Source organism: Epargyreus clarus, unplaced genomic scaffold (genome assembly GCF_041222505.1).
Source record: "Epargyreus clarus isolate Ecla_fem2 unplaced genomic scaffold, WU_Ecla_fem_2.2 ptg000015l, whole genome shotgun sequence".
Taxonomy (NCBI): Eukaryota; Metazoa; Arthropoda; class Insecta; order Lepidoptera; family Hesperiidae; genus Epargyreus; species Epargyreus clarus.
The window spans coordinates 5,042,996-5,070,168 of NW_027332223.1; the positions used below are offsets into that span (position 1 = coordinate 5,042,996).

At 36.7% G+C, this 27,173-nt stretch overlaps 1 protein-coding gene across 2 annotated transcripts in view; it reads right to left on the bottom strand.

Annotated features, from left to right (window-relative positions):
• LOC140747705 (LIM domain transcription factor LMO4) overlaps positions 1-27,173 on the bottom strand; it is a 248,028-nt gene that overhangs the window by 79,760 nt on the left and 141,095 nt on the right. For both annotated transcript variants that reach the window (XM_073080259.1, XM_073080258.1), the window contains exon 2: positions 22,594-22,958. In XM_073080259.1, the coding sequence (XP_072936360.1) occupies positions 22,594-22,886 (293 nt within the window). In that variant the 5' untranslated portion in view covers positions 22,887-22,958. The remainder of the gene's footprint in view (positions 1-22,593; positions 22,959-27,173) is intronic.

The following is a 27,173-nucleotide window of genomic DNA, read 5'->3' on the forward strand; positions in this document are numbered from 1 at the left end:
TAAGAATTGCCAAGTATTTGGTTCCGTCACGATATTTTCCTACTATCCCTATTTAAATAAGTGATAATTAATTCTGACACACATCTAAAAATCGCAACTTGCGCATCGAACCCCAGACTCCCCGATTGAGATTTCAAACAACGCACTAGGCCATCACATCTTGCAATAACTGCAATAACTCTAAACCCTACATATTCCTCGCAAAAGGCCGTACATCATTATATTTGCGAAGAAATTAATGAATCACGTCGTGCATTTGTGCGGTGTCCAGTAACGATCGTTAGGGTGCTTTATTTAGGGTAAAAGGCCCGTAATTGGACGGGCCGGATGCAGCGCACTCACAGGTGCTCCGCTCTGTGCGTGCGCCCTCTCGCGGTGGGTACAGGAAATGAGAGCCAATTTGAATTTCTTCCGTGGCGAATCAATTAATTGGGAACCTATTAAATCCTTCAGTCGAGTCGCTCGTGATGTTTATTATTTGAAATTAATTGCCTTAAGCTCATTTCGGAATATTGCGATTGTATTTATACGATCAAAGGTAGATTTGTAAGCGTGTGGGGATAATTAAGAGTTAAACCTGTAGAGAAATAAAGGAATTATTAGAAAACAATCGGGACGGTGCGGGTGAGAGGGTGCGCGGAAGGAAGGGAGTCTAATTAGGCAGTGGGGGCGAAGGTAATGAGCCGCGATCGCCGCTCCGATATAACGAAGGCTATTTACGCGGTGGTCGCTCTGAAAATTGCGAGGTTTTGTTTTAAAAGCGGTAACCGTTTGAGTTTTGCGATTAAGGAGTTTAATTAGATCGTTGTTTACAACCTCATTACGGTACCGTCTGAAACGGCCGCAGATATCGGCCGATAATTTATGAACTTGAAAAATGAGTTTCTTTGCGATCACGGCCGGATAATCCTACCCCGTGAATTAAGATAAATTTATTTACTCTCGGATAACCATTTGCTTCGGGGTTTCGTTACGAATTTAAAGGAAAGTTTAGCGAAATATTTCACGTGACTACGAAGGGCTTATGCCGTGATTTAGTTCAATCAATTAATAACGTTAGTGCCTTTTACGCGTTTTGTTTCTGGGTCATTATAACTAAAATTAGCTATATAAAATTTGTGTTTATTAGTGTAACGTCGTCACGTAAGACACCGGTACATTTTATTACGCGCTATAAAATTTTATAGTTTCGTTTATAAATTAAACGTTTATTCATTTTTAAATGTAGGTACTAAAACTATTTTTATAATCCAAAGTAGTCATAGTAACTCAAAAAAATATATAATTTTATGACGTTTTATGGACATTTAATTAAGCAGTATTTAAACGATATTTTTATTAATTTGCTCTAATTAAAAAAAAACGAGGACAACAAGATATTTGTTACTTATATATATCGAATACATTGCCCATTGGTTTGAGTTGTCAAATAATGGATATTCACAGTTCATCCAAACGATAGGCTAGCGCACGATTTAGCGTCTGAATACATCAAATTTTTGCGACCTACTGCGACCGATAGTTTTCATAGAAATGGTAATGTAAGATCGCCGATCGTCGATGGGCGTTTTTACATGCTGTGTAGTGCGTTTGACTGCATTTACCTTTCGAAAAGCTAACTCGCCAATTGCGGCCTCTAGTCTGCTGTCCCTTAGCAACTTCTTTGATATAAAAAGTAAAAACATACCCAAGTACCACTAACCCACAAGCTTTCTACATTCAAGAATCTCAGATGTGAGTCGAGTCACGTGACGAAGAGCCAGCCGGCCAGCGTCTCGACACAAAGAGTTTTTGCCCGCAATAGACGTCCCGTCGACATCATTAACGTATCGGCAAGCGGCTCGCAGTTATTCGCTAATGTGACAACAACAGAGAAAGCCCGCCGCAAATGAGGGACCATCTTTTTGGGTTAGGCTCGCGACACACTTACGGTGCGATGAAATATTTTTATGAAATAAATTTCGGAATAGAAATTAGTCTTACTTTATTTTCTTTAGAATGATTTGTTTGCAATGCTTTTTGTCTATTGTATATGTTTAAATTAGAAAGTGACATATTTATTTATTTAATATTTTAATTTAGATAATATAATTATTAATTTTATTTTATTATGTAATAATCCTTATTTGTAATCTCATTTTAAATTGTAATTTTAATTTATATACATACTAATAAATTAATATATATTTTAAAATAAAATTGAAATTAAGATATAGAACATTTTACCTACTTTTATTGGCATCAGCAATTAAAAAAATCTACCATAGAATCGTATGACGTCTCTTATCATACAAATAACACGATTTCTATCTATCTTTTAAGTATTTTATTATGTAACTAATAGTTTAAAAGGCGGTTTTACTTTTATTCAGATAACAACACATTTAGATTTACTGATATAGTGCCCTATTCTTAAATCCGGCTACTGAATAACAGGTAGTCTTTTGTTTTATAAAATTCTATAGATAAAATCTATCTAATTATTAGATTCTAATAACTATCGTTTAATTATGTTTCAATCTAATCTACTCTAATTTTGGCGTGTTGGCCTTGTAAACTGTAATAAAAAAATAGAACGTTTAATTGTAGTTTTAATTAAGTTTTTATTGTTTTCAACAACTTGTTTACATGTGACAAAAAAATCATAAAAGTAAAGTACTCGTACGTCACTACATTTACTAACGAAATAAATCACTAGATAAGCCCAAATTACCCGTCACTAGTTTTAGAAATCGGGTCATAAATAATAATCAATTTCGATAGCGCCCGGTGTGCCCCAAGCGGCGGGGGTGTATTCTAATCGCGCGTTAGCGTGGCCCGTTTTTGCGCTAACGAACAGGTTGCGTTGCGACGTCGAATCGCGACCGACGGGAATTTCGCCTCATTAAAAGTTGTGACCTGCAGAGGCAATTTAGAGGCCCGGCGACTTCACCCGCTACTTATTAACGACCCGACTTCGCACTATCACTCGCGATTCGGACTGTCTTCGTTAGGTCTTCGATCTGAGTTTTGAGTTGGAGACGTTGACAATAGTGATGTGCAGAGGCAAAATAAGGTGCGCCGACTTAAACGCTATTTATTACCGATCCGACTTTGCGCTATCACTCGCGATTCGGAAACTTGACAATAGTGACATGCAGAGGCAATTTAGAGATGCAGCTACTTTACCCGCTACTTATTAACGACCCGACTTCGCACCATCACTAGCTTCGTAATACATCTTTGCGAAGATTTCTAGAAAATTTTAAAACACTGGTAACATTTTATAATCAAAAAGCTTAACTTGCTCTTTATAAATAATTTCGCTTAACATCAAGAATTATACTAAGTACCTACCACTTAATTGCTGTAGTAATACGTAGGTACCAGAAAAGACGAATCCGTAATCTAAACTCCTAGTTTTAATAACCCGTAATTCCTCATTTTAAACTTAAATAATGTGCCAACTTAAGTAATAGCAAGTACCTAATAAAATTAGACATTGTGCCTCATTAAAAGTTGGGACATTCGAATGTAACTCAGAGGCCGGACGACTTCACCCGTTACTTATTAAGGCCCGACTTTGCCCGATCGTGATATCTTTTACAGAAAGAAATATTCCTAACAAGCTCTAATTTTAATTCTCATAATGTTTGTAACGAGCGTTAATAATGTCTGGAAAGAAATAAGAAAGGAAAAAAGGAAGAAGGCTTGCCGCGTTTATCTTAGGTTTCACATTTTTATTAAATGTGTAATAACGCTAATAATAACTTAAAGTTATATAGAAATGGTTGTTTTAACTATTTTATATCTACGAATTAGTTTGCACTTTAAGATATTTATACAGAAAAGCTGCAATGTATCTGATGATAAGTGGTCACTGCCGCTTGTAGGTAGGTTTGTAGGTTGTAGGGTTTGGTTTTCAACTGCAAATAGAATGGAAGTCGTAGCTGAGGTCACGAAGATATTTAGCTGTATGATTTATGATTAACGTGGAATGCCTTTTTTATAATATAGGAGTAGCAAACAAGCACGCAGTTCACCTGGTGAGTGGCTACTGCCGCTCATGGATATTTGTAATCAACCCCAGATAGGATTAGATATTCCTACCTGAGGTCGGCCACAGATGCGCCGCTACCCCTGAGGACTAAGCTGGAACGCCTCGGAAACGTATGTCTCCCTTACCACACCCTTCGAAACGGAACGCAACAGCGCCTAACACTGCTGTTATTATGACAAAATCGAAATCTGATAAGTTTTACCTATTACAAGCAACAATAGCACATAGCCGGTGACTAGACGCATCTATTTCCAACTTTCTAATACGTAGTTCATCAACAAATTCATTATGTCGTAAAACCGTGCGCGAGACCGAAATATCGTGGGGATCGTAAAACGCTCGTAAAGACGTTTGTTTACTAATTCGAGTGGGGCAGGTGGGGCGAGGGATGCTGCGAATAATGACATTGCCCATTAATATAGTGCACGTACATGTTAATAATCATCCATCCATCAGCCTTTACTGGTCCACTGCTGGACATAGGCCTCCCCTAGTCTGCGCCACTCCGACCGGTCTTGGGCCGTCTGCATCCAGCGGTTTCCCGCCGTCCGCTTCAGGTCGTCAGTCCACCTGGTCGGGGGGCGTCCTGTACTCCTTTTGCCGAGACGTGGTCTCCATTCGAGGACCTTCCGACCCCACCGGTTATCGGTCCTGCGAACTATGTGGCCAGCCCATTGCCACTTCAGCTTGCTTATTTTGAGAGCTATGTCGGTAACTTTCGTTCGCCTACGGATTTCCTCGTTACGAATTCTGTCGCGTAGGGAAATACCGAGCATAGCTCTCTCCATAGCTCGCTGAGCGACTTTGAGTCTTCGTATAAGGCTCACAGTGAAAGACCACATGTTAATAAAAATGTTATATATTATTATTAAAGGTACATGTATGGGTTGGAGAGGTTTACCACCGCTGGACTCCCTAAATGGAATTAAAATAAGTTTCGCGGCTCCGAAGATAAGTGTATATAAAAATGTGTAAATAAAACAAAGACATATACATATGTGAATATAAAGTTTAAAAATAAATACGTACAATTATCTCAGATTGCCCAAAAAGGTATGGGCGCAAGTATAATTATTAAAATTTATTGTTTTAATTTAATTGCAATGTATTATTATATACCTTATTAATATGGATAACCTAAATAAATTAGTATGCAAACAAGTGACGTCATAACACCGATAAACAATAATGAAGTGTACTTCCACAATAACAGATTTGTTTTACTCATTATTGTACGCAATCACATAGTTCAATTAATAAATCTACTTAAGATAACATATCTATATAGTATTAATTAAATGACTAATACAATCTAATCTAAATCTGATTACATTCCCTTCCTGTGTAGACAACTTAACATATTATCTGTTGATTGGCACACACTTAACATACAATAAAGTAAATGTAATTAATCCGTCCCCACCGCGCTAGTTATAAATTTGCATGAGTCTACTAGGTAATTATTAATAAATAAGTTAAGTAATACGTATTACCCGTAACTTGAAGTTAGTGTGACCATGAGACTTCGGGATTTGGTCGGGATTTATTTTTAACGAGCTTTTGCCCGCGGCGTCGCTCGCGTTACGAAGTAATATTTTCATCCCCTATTTTATCCCCTTGTGGTAGATTTGATCAAAATCCTTTCTTAGCGGATGCCTACGTCATAACATCTACCTGTATGCCAAATTTCAGCCCGATCCGTCCAGTGGTTTGGGCTGTGCGTTGATAGACCACTATGTCAGTCAGTCACCTTTGAGTTATACATATTTAGATATGCATGAACATTTGAAAATTTCAACATTATTTTTTATGAAATGTAAGTTAAAAATAAATTAGAAATAGCACAATTGATCATATTTTAATGCGGCGTCAAATGAATTTATTGGATAAATTAAATGGAATAACTGTACAGGATCAACCGAGATATATTTTGAGGGGGAAATTAATAAGCAGCAAATATGTGTGACAGCAGTGCATAGTAACATGATCGTAGATAATAATAATGTGACATTTATAACAAAGAAACTATTTCAAGAAGTTTATAAGCTTTCATATCTTCAATGGCACTTAAAAATAGATACTTACCTACATACGCTCAAAAAACATTACACGCCATAGTAGGATAAAAAATAATTGAATTTAAAACCACATATTAGAATTAAAATTTAACATTTAACTTATTTTAACATTAACATTAAATTAGTGGAAAGTCCTGGATAGTACATACCCCTTGGCAACACGAGCCCTAGAGTAGGACGCGTCTCGCAGTTGCGAGGTTAACACATGAGGTTAATTAAGATCAAAGGCGGCAACTAACATACTCACTTGCCTAAATTGGTACAATTTGATCGTTATTATTGTAATACCTTGTCAAATTTGTGTGTTCGACTAATATGAGTAATGACATTATAATATCCATTTAGATTTTTGTTTATTTAAGTGCTTACTAAGTATTACTTTTGACTGAATTGAATTAGAATATCATCAATTACTTTCAATTTATTGCCCAGGGTTAGCGACGTATTGTACCCGTACCTAAAATAATACATAGAATATTAAAAAAATTGGCCTTGGTTTATTTTATTATTAAAAAACCTAATTTTTATTTTCCTTATTATTCTTTTTATTTTATATTATTTTATTATCCACATATAATAACATTTTTTTTCGTATATTTCTAAAAATATAAATTGTTCACATTTTTTTAATATAGCATGGCTAAAGCTAGCAAAGAAAAAAAAAACTTTAAATTATTCCTTGAATCATCGCAGTAAAATTTTAGTTATTGAATTCTAAACAACCTAATTTTAGGTAATCTAATTTGCGCTCAAACTTTATGCAATTCTAAATTAGTGTCATACGCATATGTGATATCAGGTTAATTGAAAATTTTGGATAGGACATATTCGATGTTGGCCTTTAATTAAATGACCACAAAACGTAATTGCAAACTAAGATATGTATATTTGGAAATCGGTAAGTATCAAACGCACATGCTAATAATAATCATCATCATTTATTTCAGAATTAGATTCCATATTATAAAATTAAAATTAATCACAAATGTCAATAAAGAAACTGAAATAAAATTAAATATAAAGAAAATAAAATAAATTAAAGTAAATTGAAGTAAATTATTAAATAATATTACAAAATTTAAGTGTGATTCAACTGCGTAGGCACCATCGCCACACCTATTTACACCTCAAAACAGTAATATTAAGCAGCCAATCTGCTACGTTGTCTGTTTTGAATGGTGTAAGAGCAAATATGCGTAATCCGTTCAAATTTATCCTTTAATTTTTTTTTTTTTTTTTTTATAATATAGGAGTAGCAGACGAGCATGCAGTCCACCTGATGGTAAGTGGCTACTGCCGCCCATGGACATCTGTAATCAACCCCAGATAGGATTAGATATTCCTACCTGAGGTCGGCCACAGATGCGCCGCTACCCCTGAGGACTAAGCTGGAACGCCTCGGAAAAGTATGTCTCCCTTACCACACCCTTCAAACCGGAACACAGCAACGCCTAACACTGCTGTTATTAGGTAGAAATAGGTGTGGCGGTGGTGCCGCCGGAGTCGAACCACAAAGGGTTCTACCACCTTCACAAATTTAATTTAATGGAATATAATTTAAGCAATGGTTCTGTAACCCATCTTGAGTAAGATTCTGACTCTTTTTGGGATTAATCATAGATTTCTTTGAGCCACATTGATCCTATAGCGTGATGATCATTTACAAATTCAATTCCTATACATACATACAAAAATAGTGGTCACTGCAGCTTACCTAAACTTAAGTAGAACTCGCAACTTAATACACTAAAACCCAGCAGCGGTACCTTTAACGCGACAGATCAACCTTTCAATTAATAAATCATTCAGAACGAACAGGAAATTCCGAGAATCCATAAAATGATCGACACCATACAGACACACGTCTTAGTTACGGCAGGTTAACACATGAGGTTAATTAAGATCGTGGTAACTGACTAGTGCAGCGAGTTAGTGAGTGCTCCCCCTTATTGATACAACTTGATCGTCGAGACGCCCATCCAATGCATAGATCGAGTTTAAACTGTTACTACGTCGGCATTTGGTACCCATAGTAAGGTATATTTTTCTTCAGAAAATATTTTATTATGCATTTTATCATAACGACCGTAATGATCTATTTTTTTCATCTTTTAGCTATACTTAGCTTGTCAGCTATACTTATCCCCATATAGGTATAGAATACCTATTAAATTCTTTTTTACACGCCTTTTTACCAAATCCCATTTTTTTCGTAAATTAACTAGAATACTTTATAGAACCCACCCGGGATTCAAATTTCCTTTATACGGTGCCAATTGCCTAGAGTTAATTACGTGTGAAAAACGGACAGTCGATGGAATGAACGGACGTCCAGACAGACGGGCGAACGAACGGACAGACAGACGGATAGACGGGCGGATGAATGGACGAACGGACGAACCGACGTAACGAAATTATTAGGGCATTTTTTGGAACCTTAAAAACAGATTTACTTTTCAGGATCATGTATAAGCTTAGAAAATGACAACTGTTTTAAAATTAATCCGTTTTTCATCATCAACCCATTACTGTCCCACTACTGAGCACGGGTCTCCTCTCAGAATGAGAAGGATTAGGCCATAGTCCACCGCGCTGGCCAAGTGCGACGTTTTCCTTCACCGTTTAAGCAAGTGATAATTAATGTCTAATATACTTCGAACATAACTTCGAAAAATCAGAGGATGGTATTTGAACCTCGGATCCTTCGAGCGAGAGGCCGAGTTTCTTAACCACTAGGCTATCACTGCTAATCCGTTTTTAGAACCGTAAAGAAAGATTTACCTTATAGTATCATGTATGAGCTTCGAAAATTACATCCATTTTAAAATTCATCGTCGTAGAATTTAGAACATTTTAAATGTCGGTTAAAAATAAATCCATAAGCGTAGCCGCGAGCGGGAGCCAGTTTGGCAAATCGTTAAAAGTTAAGGGTTGTAGGTAGTTCGACAAATTGGAGTATCCGATGCTGTTGTTAGTATAATTGCTCCATGTAATTAACGCGCGTCACGTCATTTTTGCCATTAGTTTGACGTCAAAGATCGAACTACAATAAAATCGAGATATGAAAAATACAGATGAAAAGAGAAAAATTGTTGCATTAAAAATATTTTTCTGTGTTTAACAATTATTCTTTTTCAAAAATACAAACGTGTAAATTGGTTATTGTGGACGTATTCAATACATAAGACGGTGATAGTCTAGTGGGTAAAACTCGGCCTTTCAATCGGGGGTCTGGGGTTCAAATTTCAGGCACTTATCTTCGATTTATTTTAATTCATGAGCTTATTAGAAATTAATTACCACTCATTATAACGGTTAAGAAAAACATCGTAAAGAACCCTACACGCCTGAGAGTTCTTTAAAAAAGTTCTCTCTAAATGAGACAGTACCTACTGGATTGACGACGATGATATAACATGTACTAGTCCACAGTGGAGCACCATGGTCCAGTGTCAACTATCAAGACGACAAAGAAATTGCAACAAAAATATAATGCCAATATAAATTGCAAAGTAATAAAAAATCGCAAACCATATCAACTTCTAATTAACATTAGAATCTACTTTGAATACATTGAAATAATTAAAACGGTTTTATTAGTACAATAAATAACACACGCAGACATGTAATTGAATTTTAAATTCATTAAACACGAAACAGTTCTAATTAGTTTTAGCTGTACTTTGTTAAGGAATATGTTTCATTATAATACTAATTAAGTTGGTGGAACCCAACCGAGACCGTACGAAAAACTGGATCATAAAAACTTAAGAGTAGTACGAACATACGAGAACATGTTTATTTAAGGGTAAGGGTTATATTATTAAAATATTTCATGCACAATTTTACATCGCGTATGAAATTGTAAACGGAATACGTAAAGCGAAGCGGACTTACTAGCACGTCAACATCAAGCTTCCCTAGAGCCGGAATGCAAACATCTCTCGATATCGACATTGACACTTTAAGTCCGGCCAGCTGAATCTCGGCCATTTGTATTAAAAATTCCTTTGACAGCGGTGGCTATCGAATAATGATTTGTGTACGTCACGCCGGCACCGCTGTCATACTTGCGCCAAATTTTCACCCGGGCTTTTTTACTATTTTTCAACGGGCAGCCGGACGCCGGGCACTGCGTTTATTTATTAACAAAATTCGCCCGTCTACCTAACGCGTCTCTCTCGTGTGCCAATCAATAACGCCAATATGAGCTGTGTAACAATGGGATAGGGTTCTCGTTTTGGTGGTCGCGCGGGCACGCGTTATGCCGTTTCGCCGCAAGCGGGCACCGTTTACGAGGCTGCATGGGCGCGACGCAGCAATGCGCTCGTGCGCTCCACCCATATCAATTTCGAATAGGTTTCCTATCCTATTCGCCCGGCACGGGGAGATTGCGTTTTGATCGTTTTGTGTAAAACTGTTGCCCTAAATTAAACGCTTTAATAATAGAATAGAAATAAAACCAGACGGTTTTGTTGACGGAAGCGTAGCGGGGACGTAAACGCACGGTGCAGATTTGCTTTTAATATTCGATGAATTAGTCGCTCGTAACGTTAATGTAAATAGTGTGCGCGTACTCCGTCCCGTCACGGGCGACCGCATCGATATGGGGAATCATCGACTGCAAACAAGTTCCAATTAGGGATAGTGCAGTACAAATCAAATTTAGCCGTGTCCTACGGTTCTCTAATTAGGGGTGCGGGCGCGGTGGTGGCGAACTAATCAGGTGGCTAAATAATATAGTCGTGACGGCGTCGTTAGCGCTCGTGAGACAGACGTTATTAATTAACATCACTTCTCCCACATACACCGCACCCCTTCTTCCCCCACTGCCCGTCTCGTGTGCTCGGGTGCGTCTCGTTTGAATGACTGACGGTTGCCCACTCGAGGACTGGTAATCGTTCTCATATATCCACCATCCCACTGTTTTTTGATTGAAAATTCCTTTTTTGATTGCCTGTACTGCGCGATCTCACCTGAATTACTATGGCAAATTGCCGACGCTGGTAATTATTGTTTCAAAAGCAATCGAATTTTAAAGTAAAAAAATCTGTTTTGACCTTGCTTCGATCAAGATAAGTATCATCGTATAAAATTTCCTAAATACCATCTATTCCACTATCCGAGATTCATGTTTGTAATATTCTCTTATGCATGCAATAAAGTAACAAACAAACGAACTCCGACAATAACTGGAGGAAAACATTTCATAACATGCTTGTCTATTGCTTATGTTTGTACAATAAATCGCATTGCAACAGCGATCGCTGTTCTTCCGATCTTACGACATGCGAGCTAAGGTTTCCAATTAAGAAGCCGGTATCAATTTATATGACAAAGACTTGAGGGTGGTGACATGATTGGGTCGTCTCGTGGGTTCCCGGTACATGACTTGTCTCACAAACATGACCGACGCTTAACGTAGAAATAATAAATGATTGCGTCAAACTGAAGTGCGAATAACAGTAGTAGTTAAATACATAGATGTTTATATAATTTCGTAAAACGTTGGAAAATGTTTCATTAAGGCAATTCAAAATATATCAATTAAATTAAAAAAATAACCATGATTTTTTATGGTAAGAACACGGTAAGAATATTAATATTGAAATCAATCTACTGAGTATTAATTGCAGACTAGAATAAAATTAAGAATCCATCAGAGATAAACATATCCTTAATAGCAAACTATGTAAGGTTAGCAGTATACACCAGTGATAACTGTTATACTAAATTGAAGACTAAATTACACCTTGGCTATCGTGGCTAAATTAATAACGACTAATAAATTTTATGACTTTACAACTTAATCTTCACATAGAAAGGGATCGCATGTCTACAGCAAATATATGGTATAACGATCAACTATGATGTAGAATGACCGTTGTTCTTAGATCGCTTCCAGTGAAACCACAACGTGCAATTCCGTTATTTACTTTAGGTATTTATAAACAAGGGTAGTGATAACATCGGGTTGTCTCATGAATTTCTCGTAGGCTACTGTAACACGACTTGCGATGACACGACGGCAGAACTTGGCGACATGTCCGTCAACATTCAACTAAATTGATGACGACAAAGTGAGGTACGAGTTATTGGGATTTGAGAGACTTGGCTGCAATGTGGGTTAGAATGTTAGGCGATTTATGTCTCACATTTCAAGTTTCTAACTCTAATTATTTAAATTTGAGATGAATTTGAATTTTACTAAGCTAGTGCGTAGCGATATTTTTTTTAATTCAAGGTAAAGTTGTGAAAGGGACCGTGAAAACTAATGCTATAATTAAATTCAATTTTTATGGAATGTTATTAATAAAAAGTGTATACACACGTAAGAAGTCATATTCTTGGTGTAATTAATAATACTTATATTTTTATGCATTCAAATAAATTTTAACTAAGTAAATAACCAATAGACGAAAAATATTATTAAAAATAAATTATGTGTTACATTGGCGCGCAAAATTTGACAAAACGCTAAAGTATGTGTTACTTTGACATTTTTTTAAACGCCTCATAACAATCACATTTAAGAAATAATAAAATTAGATAAAACTAGCTGGCCCGGCAAACGTTGTGTTGCCTTAAAAAAGTTTAGGGTGAAAAACCCTTATCACTTAGGGGTATGAAAAATAGATAGTAGCTGATTGTCAGACCTACTGAATATGCATATCAAATTTGGTGAAAATCGGTAAAGCGGTTTCGGAGGAGTACCGTAACTACATAACATAAAATTCTCGTGTAACAAACACGAGAATTTTATATATGAGACAAATACATAGAAAAATGTCAAAAAAGATGTAACATATGACAACAAATAACCGATTTATGTATTTGCTTAAAATATTTAATATTTAAATGCTTACAAAACATGTAAGCGTACTAGAACAGTTTAATAAAAGAGACGGTCTGTTTAAATCGAGTTTATCATGCAAGCTTTCGTTTTGCGCCGTGGGTATAATAAAATTTTATTAATGATTACTGAAGCTTTAAATAGTTTTTCTATTATGCTTTTTTACTAGATCGCGTGTTTGATAAGTCGTTTTTGATCTGTGAAATTATAAATCTAAACAAAACACGATACTTCTATTTTTAACGATAACGAATTCATGAGTTTTTTAGACGTATCACTAACAAATCTCTATTTCACTGCTGGGAAAGGATCTCAGAATAAGTTTACGGCCATAGTCCAAGTCCAATAACTGGCCACGTGCGGATTAGTCGACTTCATACATATTTGAGAACTTTTTAAGGATCGATATGCGTATACGAGTAGCTTTCTTCAGGATGATTTATTAATGTTTCATTCACCATTAAGGCATGTGATTTTTTTTCAAAAATTAAAAAAAGTTAATGGTCCCTGGTACTTGAACTCTGGACCTCGGCGTGAAGGATCAAAGTTTAAACCTATTACTATTACTGCATAAAATGCTACTTTTAAATCCTCCGAGCTAGCTGTAGATAAACTAATGGCAACCGAATATTCGCTGCATTGATTTGAATGTCGTGTGTTCCCCGTTGAAAGCACATTTCACGTCAGCGCCAGAACATCGTTAAATCTTACCCTACAAATGCACTGTGTGTAAGCAAATATTGTTCCATCCTTCAGAGATATTGTTAATGGGAATAATGAGAGTGAAATGAAAGTTAAATTTTAATCTTTTTAATCGTAATACATTATTTGAGCAGAGCGGTCGTAAATTTTTATATTTTAAGGACTAATACGCTTATGTCGCCTTTTGTTTCTAATGGCACATATTCAATTATATTACCGCGAGAACTCTTCTTCAGTAAATTTGATTTTGTCAATGCATGGGTATTCTTCACGTAGCGGCGATATATGAAGTCGTTATCAACTTGTCCGAAAACTTCATGGTGCGTCTGTACATGCAACTTGGTATATTATATCGACATTGCATTCACAAAGAAAATCAAATAATTATTCACTAGCACCACTTTGTTTCTTGTTTCCATCGTCTCCATTTTCACCTCCATTGAATCAAGACCAAGACTTTACCTTCAACTTTTCCGTTTTTCTTTATCCATTGATATTCTTAAATAAGCGTAGCAAATCTTCCAAATGATGCGCCTTGTAATGTTAATGTAAGTATTGAACCAGAACGAGTTATGTCTCCTAATTGGTTTAATCTTTTTGCTTGTACGTCCGCCCACAATTTATTTAAGTGTCCTACACGCACACATTGCGTTGAAAGTGCGTTTAATGTCCTCGCCAGAACATCATTAAATCCTCCCTGACAAATGCACCACGCATTTGTCAGGAACAATTACACTAATATCGTTACTGTCACCGACACTAGCATTGCTATATATATTTGTATTATCGCAATTAACGGCATTAAAACAAGCGCGTTAATTAATTAATGCATTTCGTACCGCGCGGAAGACAGTTGTTACAGCAATGCAAGAACTCCAAGGCTAGCCGGTTCATTAAAATCCGCAGATATAATAAAAACTAGTGGAACTATTCTGGCCTATTAGTGCTCGAGATACCCATCGGCGGGAGGACTGGATATCGGTAATCGAATTTCAAACATAGATTAGTCGTTTGCCGGACGATGTTTAGATGCTGCGACGGACAGACAAAGAGACAAACGAAATTAATTGGGGTCATGCGCCAGCGGCGTAATCCAATAGCGTTGGAGCTCGTCTATCTACGAGCCTTTTACACGGATCGGCAAAGCAAGGAAGCCTGTCCGAAGTTTACTCCTGCAGCAAAATTGTTCAGCCCACAACGAAACTGGTTGGTAATCAAATTCTGATCCCCGATTTTGTCGTAAGCATCATATTCGATCACTTACCCTGCAACAACTTCGTGCTTCGTTTATACAGTTGCTTTTATGTTGATTTGGCTATTATATTAATAATTAATCTGCCATTGTTATCGTAGTGATAAACGAGTGAATAATTTAACTTTTTCCAGTAATAAATGATCACGGATAATTCATTAGCGTCCATTCTATAACGATCCAACTAGCGACGCATGACCAATTAGTTCACGCGATTCCGGACACCGATTAATTTATTGGAACAATATCGCACAAACCTTTGGTGTCTTGATGAGACTTTGTCGTCAATTTGCGTACAATGTCAATTTGCTCGAGAGAAACGTTCGAGACTGGGACACAGAGCCTCATTAGAGGCGAGCGGTTGCAATTAAACCATGCGTCTTTTGCGCCTTAACGAGCGACCAAATTGGAACCCCCCCGCCCTGGACACGTGCTTTAATAAAATACATCTCGACGTCGCGTAATAAATATTTGCCGCGATAATATCGACTCATATGTTGCCGTTTTCTCTACAATGCAGCGGCATTGGAAGCTGGCCGTTAGACCTTTTTAAGGGTCAGCTTCGGCTATCTTCAAATTAATGACCGAAAGGCATGAGGAGGAAGTACGTTTTACAGCTTTTTAATTTAGTAGAGGCACCTTCTGCTAAAAGATATTAACAAAAAAAATATAATGAAAAAGAGAATAATTATTTTTAAAATTAAAAAAGACAAACCCACTGAGTTTTTACCGGATCTTCTCAGTAGAGGTCGCGTTCCGATCCGGTAGTAGTTTAAGAAAATATTGTAACTGACAATCTGTAAGTGCCGGCGTTGGCCTTTACAAAAATAAATATATTTCATTTCAAACACACTTAAAATAAGACAGTAGTAGATACTATTTAAGGTTGATCACAAATGCACTTTTGAACAAAGTTGCGATGCTTTGTGCCTCTGCCTTGCCACAGCATACAAAATGGACCACATCATTTTCCACTATTTTTAATCATTTGCCAAAGTCAAACTACGAACAGTTTTAACTCCTTAATAAATTAATTTTCTTTTTGTGGGGCTGGATCACAGATATTAAAGATGCCATTTATCTAAGAACTTCAAGTCATAAGACAAGATGACTTCTTGAAGATATTAGATAGATTTATTTAGCATTTTCAATGATTTATGTGTCATGCATGGTACTGAAGGCTAATATATAGCATGGATGCGCGCTCAACACACTACAATACGCTTTACAGTCTCGATTTAGAATAGAACGGAGTTTTGCTTTGTTCAAGAGAATGGATATCTATAAAAAGCACCATAATAAATAGGCTTTCGAAACGCTATAATATATGTTCCTCGGCGCCAAAATAATTACTATTGATGGATGGTTTCTTTTAGAGCAGTATATTACTACCGTGATAAAAGACCTCCCTTTATAGCGAACGGGCGCACGTCGTTAAGTTTGCCCCGCTGAGGCAATGTTTCAGCAGAAACAAATAGTTATACTGCTGTATGGCCTTTATTTCATTTTTTAGTTCATACAGTGACGTACTGCAATGATACTGTGAAATATCAGTAAAAATTCATTTTTAAAAAGTTAATTCATTTGTGACGTGCCTGCGATTACCATGTCAAATGATGATTATGATGTACCAGTCCCATGTCAAATTGCATTAAGTATTTAATTTTTGATATCAAAAATGTCTATCTAAATTAAACACTGATTTTTATCTCTCTAAACTAAGATTTAATCAATTTTCATGCAGATCAATTATTTCAACTGTTCTTACATTACTAATTTTCATTAGCCTTTATCTGTCGCTCTCTTCTCACATTGAGAAGAATTTAAGTCATATACTTTCTAAAAGCAAATATATTTCAATCAAGAATCTTAAAATTGAAGTCTTGAATAGTACTAAATTTCATACTTTGAAATATATTACGGATAGATAAAATAAGTAAGTGAATAAGCGTCTCGTTAGTGGCTGATTGCTGATTGAGTCGCAATTGCCTGACAAATGGCGCCTCGAAAAACCACTTTTACCTTTAAAAGAGTTAAATTATATTATTCCATTGGAGATACACGGTTTTCTACTTTAGTACTTATCACTGAAAGAAGGGTTTAAAATATTAGCGCGTTTATACTTCACACAATTAATTAGTAGAATGCTTAGGATTTTATTGGCTCATTGCTGAGTCGATACTGCTTTTAGTGGGATTTTAGGCATATTTCATTTCGTAAATATCAATGGTATTTGAACAAACATTTGGCAAATTATTTAAATATTTATTACACGACTCATTGAATGAGTAAGAAGTTTGTTGCTGGCACTTTAGGTAATTGCCGATTGAGTCACTAATCTTGATTGACGGCACGTTTAAGGCTTTTAAGAGTATAATATACCGTTTTCCTATCACGGTTTATTCACATAACAACTTACGATACATCTAATATATTTGAACTGTAAAATGATATTTTCAAATCAACATATTCTTTGACTTTTTAAGTATTATCTGTTCTAATTATTTAATCTCGTACGAAAATCTAGTATTTTCTTATCGAGCTGCTTTTATTGTAAATAACAATACGATATTAAAATTTGTATGCAAATTTATAAGTATATATACAAATTTTCACATGTGAAAGGAAGTTTCACACGTGAGTGTTAGTTTTTTCTAGGCAGGTTCGACGATTAAACGCTTATATCTCGACTGTCCATGATTTGCGTATCACATCCAGCATACCTTCGAAACCAGCCAAAAAATGTCATTTACCCACAATAACGATACCTAAACAGTATTTATTTGCAAAAGTTCTAGTGTAAATGCGAGTAAGAAGTTGGTTGCGGGCTCGTTAGCGGCTGATTGCCGATTGAGCAGCAATTGCCTGATTGACGGCGCCCTAACGAACCGCTTTAAGGGCTACGTGGACGTGTTTCGTAACGCCAACTTTTAAGGAGCGAATTTTAGCGGTTTTACAGTTTAACGCAACTTAGCGAATGTTTGCGTCGGCTTGTTTTTGTGTGTAATATTATTAATAAGATCACGATTGTGATTAGAACTATTTCTATGTAATATTTTTAAATTGCCTTCTTTAATGAATGCAGTAATATTAAAATTTAAAAAATAAGAACATTTTAAACTTTGTATTGTTTTTTTTTTTGTATCTTTTGTATTTTTTTTTTGTATCTTTTGTATTTATTTTTTTTGTACTTAGGAGTATTTGGAAAATATTATTAGTTATTTTATTGTATACTATAATTGTAATTTATTCTGTTCAAAAATACCTATATTCCCTCTTAATATGCATCTTAGCTTATAAAATAAAAAAATAGAAAAATGAAAAATAAAATAATAATACGACACATTGAAATAATTGGACACATTTTCGAATAATGATAAAATCAAAATCATCTTAACGTACACGTATATCGCTACGTGCTACGAGTTTCTGATTGCAAGATAGTTCAATCAAAAATTGGCTCTGATTGACGTCGTTGTCTCATTCTATTCTATTTCTACTTGTTTTTTTTATTTGAGTCATCAATCACTATTAATGCGTTTTACGTAAATTTTGAACCACAGAAATATAAAAACGATACATCAAAAAATCCCAACATTTGCACTCGCACTCCCATCATAATAAAATCAAAAGCAGCGGTTACCCCATGACATAACGCACTCGTAGATCCGCTACGTGCCACGAGTTTCTGATTGCAAGGTATTTCAATCAAACAATTTGCTCGGATTGACGTCGTAGTCTCTGCGGCCATCTCTATTCGATTCAGTATATATTCTGACAGTGTATAGAATTGATATAATTTTACTGTACTCAATCCAACCGAATAGTATGATTCCAAGCGTGATTCTATGTATTGGAAAGATGAATATAATACATTAGTTTTAATGTGATGTAATGTGTGAATGATAATTGTGCGTCCTGGGTATTAAGTTATTATGAATTTCGAGATATTTACAACAAAGTGGCTGAGCAAAATATGTATAAATTTATACAATGCACAATAATGACGTGCTAAAAAAAAATAATAATAAAGCTTTTCAAAGCACTAATTAACTTTATATCCCTGTAAGAACAATAGAAATGAATAATACGTATTCAAACTTAACACGTATTTGTTAATGTCGTAATCTAACAAGATAGTGATTAGCCGAATGAAAAGCTAGTGTGTACGAAGACATATTACATGTAATAAATCATTGTAAAATTAAACTTAAGCTTTGTTTTCGCAGCGCATTGTACCTTCCCGTACGCGGATTGGAAAGCATAACACCTCGCCGGCTAATATTGTGCGTACACAGTAATCAGCTCGAAACATCATCAGCGTCTTTATGAAGCGGGACCGCAATTCATCATATCGGGACAAAAGGCGGCGGATAAACGCGGCGGTTGTTTGCGTGAAGCGTTAATTTCGTTAAGGAGTCTCAATCAGTGAAGACGTGTAAGTGAAGTCGGCGGGCGGTCGCCGCGGGAGCGATTCGAGCGAATTACCGTACCTGGAGGCGCGGGGGCCGACTCGTTAGTTGTTGTTTGCCGAGTGACGCGGGTCAATCAGCAGAGACATGCACGGAACCGCACTTCTTCATCCCTCTCCACCCTGCCCCCTCGCCGCTCGTTAGGCCGCGCCGTCTCTGTCAACTGTGAGACGAGCTTTATCGAATCTACGACGCACGACCCGCGCCGCGGTTGGCCCACTCTTCGCTCCTAGTTTGGCTCGCAACCGCCGGTAAACAAGGGAAATCAGTGTAAAACGAATTTATATTTCCTTTATGAACGTTGAATAGGGAGGTCGGCGACGTTGATTACCTGTTAGCTAGAAAGCAATTGAGGACTGATTGCTAGTAGCAAATGTAGATCAGTATGGAGAAAATCTGAATAAATCTCAGCATATGTAAAGTTCTCAGTAGGTACAGCAAACAGTCCACTTATTTACTCGTAAGTTAGTTCCACTAATTAGTGTAGAGCTGCCTCGGACGTTTAAATTCTAAGGTTAACCGCTAAGTGAAATTTATGGGTCTTAGTTTTAAAACGATTACGAGGCTAATAGCCCACAGAGATTGTTTTTATGTAAATAAATATATCGTTAGTATAATTCATGTAGTATAAAATACATGACATAATATACAAGAGCAGGAAATATGCAAAGAATGCTCATATGCCTCATATCAAAAATTAGTGTAGACTTACACTTGTTTTTCTGTATTGGTACAAAGATTGAATTTCGTAAATTCAGATGCGGGCCTTTGAACCTCAGACCAACAGATTGATAGGCAGAATTTTAAACCACTAGACTATTACTGGTTATCTTAATTCTTTATAATTCTGCAATAAAACAAATTACAAATTAAATCTGATTGCCAATTGAAAACGACTGCACTTATCGAACTCTACATTGGGAGCAATTCGCCAAATGTAGAGAAATCTCACACTCCAGAAGGTTATCATGTTTGGTGATTAGGTTGGATTTCGTGGTAGTCAACCTACAGTCCCTCAGCTAGTCACGAGTCCTTTCAGAGTTAGAGCGGTTATGGCCAAAATTCATCACGCTGACCAACTGTAAATTGGTAGATTTGACACAATTTTGATATTAAAAAAAAACTCGAGAATATTTAGGTTAAATCGCGATATTTTTCTTTACCATTGAAACAAGTAGATTGTAAATAATTAATACAAGCACGTATCTTTGAAAGAAACGTATCTTCACAGTTGCGTGCCTAGGATTTGAGTTTCAGACTCCCAGATCGACAGGCAGAATTCCCAATCACTATACGATCTTTATAGCAATAAAAGTTCTTAAAATTTCTAGGTGATCATTGAAAACGACTGCATTTATCGGACTCTAAATTAAGAGCAGTGTAGAGAAATCTTAGCCTCTACAGGGTTACCACAGGGGTTGGTAATTGGGTTGGATACCGTGCGTTTAGCTAATTAGCGGGCTCCCGGCAGCTGCGGTCCACGTGCGTGGCATCTTATACTGGTATACTTTTATTGCTTATTATGCTAGTAAGTATAAAGTGTGCCTTTTTATTACCCTGAGCTTTTGTTGATTTTAGTTGAGTATTTAGAAGAAGATTTTTTATTTACAACTTTTAATACAATTTTTAATTTCCCATTTTTAAATATATTACCACAAAAAGAAGGTCCTTTCAAACTACATGTGAAAATATATATTACAACGTATTATTGTATTAGCAAAAAAATTGTTTAGTTATGTATGTAGGTATCTACATGGTACATCTACATTTACATTTCGTGCTCATATACAATTATACGTTTTATAAAATTATGAAACGTACATTATTTCAAATACGCGACCGATTTCTATCCAGCACAGAAACTTTAGACTCTAAAACACTTTCACTTCAATTAATATTTATAAACTAGGTACCAACCAACTCCTCACTGTTTTTAAAATGTATAAAAAAACGTTTAGTTCTGCGTGATTATTTACACGAATATAAATGCATATTTTTCCTAATTACCGCCTCGGAGTGCACATGAATGCAATAATTACTCGTAATGAAAAGGCGAAGTTATTTTAACGAAGAACATAATTATGAGCGTTTGGTTCATGTTAATTAGGGATTAAGGAAAAATCCTTTCAACCCGCTTCATTTCTGTAAAGTAAGCTCGGGTTTTGTCAACAATGGTAATTACGTTTTTTATTAGTTAATGAACATTAACTTTTGATTAAAGTTCAGATGAGTAGGCGGATGTTTTAAAACCATTGACTGGGATATCTGACTTAATACAATTTAAAGTAGTTATTCATGAGTAAAACATGAAACAATGTTAAGTTTTCTTAAGTATGTATTAATAGGAACTAACCTATACTTAACTATAAAGCAGCCGCACGTACGTAAAAAATAACTGGCGATAGATTCCTTAATTATTAAGTTACAAGTGCAATCCCATCTACCTAATAATTCTATAAACACAAATAATGTCCAAAAAGCGTTACAAAATTTTAGTCTGCGTGCACTTCCTAAGTCCAACTGACAATCTGTTTTTTTAAATATTTTAAGCACCAAAAACCTCGAAAAATTCAAGTTAAAAATGCAGTTAGAGTTAAAATGCAGTGGAGCGGGTCGCTGATTAAAACAAGTCAAACGATTTCTAACTAGCGAGTATTGTTACGTAAAACAGATCTCAAAACCTCTCTAATAATGCTCTTCTCTGAATCATTAAAAATTCGACGTTGTACCTGCTCGCTTATAACGACAAATAAATAAGACATGCGGTAGGTACAACCAAGTAACAGTTAATTAGTGAGAAAATCAACGAAAAACTTTGCTACCGACATTCTAAATTAGTCCTTAGCGTTTTTTAACGAGCCCAATTTAGTCGGGCCGAGAGATTCCGTCGAACGTCGTTGTGTGCAAAACTGTACTTTTTGTCCCGATCTCAGGTAGAAAATACAACGGTTCAAAGCATTTTCATAACAATGCGCCCGCGGCTTTCTCGGTATACTTTTTTGGGTGTTCGAAACGTTTGACAGACGCGCTATTGTCATCGTTAGATGATGAACTAAAAACTCGCCCGTTTATAGATAATCGATAAGAACGATTGAATAACGTTTGAACGAAATGCCAAATTTGGGTTGGCTCTAATTAACGTTTACAAACATGGTAAAGGAATGTTACAAAAAGTATCTTAGAGGTTAAACACTGACCTTGTGTAGTCGCTTTTGCATAGGATCATCCCGCCTTTGAAGTAGAAGGAGCGCCCCATGTCGGCTAGCGCTTGGCCACAGCACGTGCACTTGAGACAGCCATGGTGCCAGTATCTGTCGAGAGCGTGGAGGAGGAACCTTTCAACGATCTTGCCGCCGCATCCCGCACATTCTTTTAACGCGGGGTTGTTGTTATTGTGGGGGTAATCGTGGCCGTTCGCGGCGAAGGCGGCCTCCGGGGATGGAGGGTGCGGCGAGCTGAGCTCCGCGTACCCGTGGTAGTGCGGGTTCATGCTCAACGCGCTCGCTGCCAGCTTGACGGTTGGAGCGGTGACCGCTCGCACCGACCACCACAACTACACGCCCTGCAACAAAGAAACAATACGTTATAAAATTATGCATATTATTTACACAGTAAAATACGGAAAAGTTGTGATGAGAACACAATTGTAGTAGAGAGACATTTCTATATATTTTTTTGCTTGCAGATGTAATAAGATAGGAATTGATTTACATTAATACGAGAACCTATTTAGCTCATTAACTTGCTACCCAATTTTATCCGACTATCTACTATGACATAAGATAGAATCCTTTCAGAAAGTTTTAAGAGGGTCACAAGGTTATTTTGGGATCAGGTTGACCCGTTGATCTGGTTTTTCTTGACGGCCTTTCGGGCACCGGCATAGGCTTGCGGACGGCCGCGTTTATAAAATTTTTCAATTAGCAATTTCATACAATTAGGAGCGGGGCGAAGGTTGTAGGGGTGGGGGGTGCGGTGCGTCAACCCGATCCAATTAGCTCGCGGCCGGCGGAGCGGCGGGACGCCGTCTGAGCGGCCCTGTCGCCATAAAACTTAATTAAACGTTTTAAAACAAGTATTCATTAAAGAATAATCAAGCTTATGTAGTCATAAATAACCGGATTGTCCCGCGCGGAACGGGTGCCGTAATTAAGACTGCACAGAGTTGATCAAACGCACTGATTTGAAACTACCCTTCATTAAGAGAACGCGAGGCGGGCGCGGGAGCTTCCGCTGCGGTGCAGAAACTAATTAAGAATAACGGACGCTTTAAAAGCGTAATTAATTTAGATTGTAATTCTATTTCTCCGAGAGTAAAGTAGACAATTATTTCAGTAGCCCTTTCTTTTGGAGCGATTTGCTTTGCTAAATGTAATTTGGTTAATTTTTGTGTCCAACGCTGTAAAGGGTTGTAGCTTTGTTAAGATTATATTTTTGTGTTCTGCGTGTTTGGAATAAAATATGGGTTGGAATGAGTTTACTTCTATTTGTGTAAGGTCAATATTGTTAGCAAAAATATGCAGGACCCTTGCGCTTCTGTCATACATAATTGTGAACAACTTTTTAATTAAATTTAGTGTCTTTGGACCTGAAATAGATAAGTGCAAAACCAGTCTAAAGTGACCTTGAAATTACGTGAATATCAACGGTTAAAGATATTTGCTACACCACAACAATTGAGAGCTTTTAACTAATATATAAGTTTTCATGTTATTATGTTTCGGAAATGCATCTGAGAGAAGTTTAATCGTAGTCGTCTAATGAACGCTGTAGTTCCAAATCATGTTCAAATATACATGACTGAAAGAGTTCTATATTTCTTTCAAAAGTGAAACATCTATTCGGAATTACATCTGAGGGTAAAATCTAAATATTTTATGTGGACACAAAAACAGAGGTATATATTTTGTTATCCGCTAAAAATAGCTTCTCCAATGCACAGATCATGATAAAATGTACGTGCCTGAAAGATTTATATATTTATCTCAGAGGTGAAAAATCTATCAATCTGACGTGGAAAATTGTCCACTCTTTCCCAATGCAAATAAGAATTTATTTATTTATTTATTTAATTCTACTTTCAGTATAAAAACAGTAACGGGTTAATGATAATATCATAAGCTGCGCCCGTTCATTGGCTACGTACGTGGTACATTGTTTCCGTCTTAGCCGTTGAAACCATAAATCGTAGTCGTCTAATGAACGCTGTAGTCGTGTCGCGTGCGTGTTAATGAGCCCTCGCGTGCGCAACCTATCGACTTCGTTAAATCGATGAGGTACGCTGATCTAAGTATTCATGAGTGTTTGTACTATTTTTATGTTAATAACGCTTAAAGACATATAGGAGTAATGTCCGTAACTTAAATTTTCATATAAAAATAACCAGATGTATGTAAATAGATATTTCTTACAGTCATTGCTTCATATTCTCAATTCATTCGTTCCTAGTTCGTCTGAAATTACATTGATAATAAGTACTACGAAACGAAACTTGAACCTTGCACAACCTTCGCTTTTTTACATATGTTACCAGAAATAAACATTAATTCACTCCACATAATATATAATACGAAAAGTACTGTCAGCTTTGAATTATTAAAATTTATAGAATAAGATACAGGTGCTCCAAGATGCACCCGTGGAGTAGCCGTTTCTTGCGTGTAAATGAGTTGCGTGCAGACGGTAGCACGGTAACTCCACACCCGCGGTTCGCTTGTGCGTTTTATTAGTCTCTTTTCAACTGTTGTTTAGCATTTACTATGTTATACAAGTAGGTTATTAATACCACGAATACCAGTCTCATCGTGAAATAAATAATTAATTGAACAAGATACCAGATACTACAAGATGCACCCGTGGAGTAGCCGTTGCGTGTAAATGAATTGCGTGCAGACGGTAGCACGGTAACCCCGCACCCGCGGTACGCTATACGTTTTATTAATCTCATTTTAAGGTTGTCTAGTATTTATTATGTAATAGAAGTTGCTTATATGAATGTGCGTAACTAAGGGGAATCTCATTTTTGATTTAATTATTCTATTAAACAAGATACCAGGCGCTACAAGATGCAAGAGTAGACGTTGCGTGCGTGTAAATGAGTCGCGTGCAGACGGTAGCACAGCTCTACACCGCACCCGCCGTACGCTGTGCGTTTTATTAGTCTCTTTTTAACTGTTGTTAAGCATTTATTATGTAATAGAAGTAGCTTATAGGCATGTGCGTAACTAAGGGTAATCTCATCGAAACATAAATAATTCTATTGAACATGATACCAGATACTACAAGATGCATCAGAGGAGTAGACGTTGCGTGCGTGTAAATGAGTCGCGTGCAGACGGTAGCACGGTTACCCCGCACCCGCCGTACGCTGTACGTTTTATTAATCTCATTTTAAGGTTGTCTGGTATTTATTATGTAATAGTAGTAGCCTATAGGCATGTGCGTTACTAAGGGTAATCTCATCGAAACATAAATAATTCTATTGAACATGATACCAGATACTACAAGATGCATCCGAGGAGTTGCCGTTGCGTGCGTGTAAATGAGTCTCGTGCAGACGGTAGCACGGTTTCCCCGCACCCGCGGTACGCTTGTGCGTTTTATTAGTCTCGTTTTAACAGTTGTTTAGCATTTATCATGCAATAGAAGTAGCTTATAGGCATGTGCGTAACTAAAGCTAATCTCATCGAAACATAAATAATTCTATTGAACATGATACCAGATACTACAAGATGCATCCGAGGAGTTGCCGTTGCGTGCGTGTATATGAGTCGCGTGCAGACGGTAGCACGGTTACCCCGCACCCGCCGTACGCTGTGCGTTTTATTAGTCTCTTTTTAACAGTTGTTTAGCATTTATCATGCAATAGAAGTAGCTTATAGGCATGTGCGTAACTAAGGGTAATCTCATCGAAACATAAATAATTCTATTGAACATGATACTAGATACTACAAGATGCATCCGAGGAGTTGCCGTTGCGTGCGTGTATATGAGTCGCGTGCAGACGGTAGCACGGTTACCCCGCACCCGCCGTACGCTGTGCGTTTTATTAGTCTCTTTTTAACAGTTGTTTAGCATTTATCATGCAATAGAAGTAGCTTATAGGCATGTGCGTAATTAAGGCTAATCTCATCGAAACATAAATAATTCTATTGAACATGATACCAGATACTACAAGATGCATCAGAGGAGTTGCCGTTGCGTGCGTGTATATGAGTCGCGTGCAGACGGTAGCACGGTTACCCCGCACCCGCGGTACGCTTGTGCGTTTTATTAGTCTCGTTTTAACTATTGGTTTAGATTTAGTTCTTCTTATAATTAAAGTATAAACTATATTATAATGTGTCATGTATCCGTAATGCAACAATATGACTTATTTATTTTATTTAACAAATCAACAGACTTTATTTATTTACTTGATTTTAGTATATTTGTATTATTTTATAAAATATCATATAAAAAAATATCTTAGATACTTTACTAGACAAAAATATATTAGAAAAAATAAGCTTATTCATAATCTGCTCAGAATACCCAATAATTTGATAGGTATGTATGTGATAATTTCAGGCGTGCATAAAAAATAATTAGCCCTCCAACTTGTGGCTTCCACCATATTGGATGTAGAATGATGTCAATTAGCTCATGCATGCATTGACGACCCGCGTTGGCCGGTCTGACGCGCAAAGGGTCCCGGGTTCGGTCCCCGGCCAGACAGATATCTAAGTGATGAATTTAGATTTCTGTTTCTGGGTCTGGGTGTTTGTGTGTGTCCATG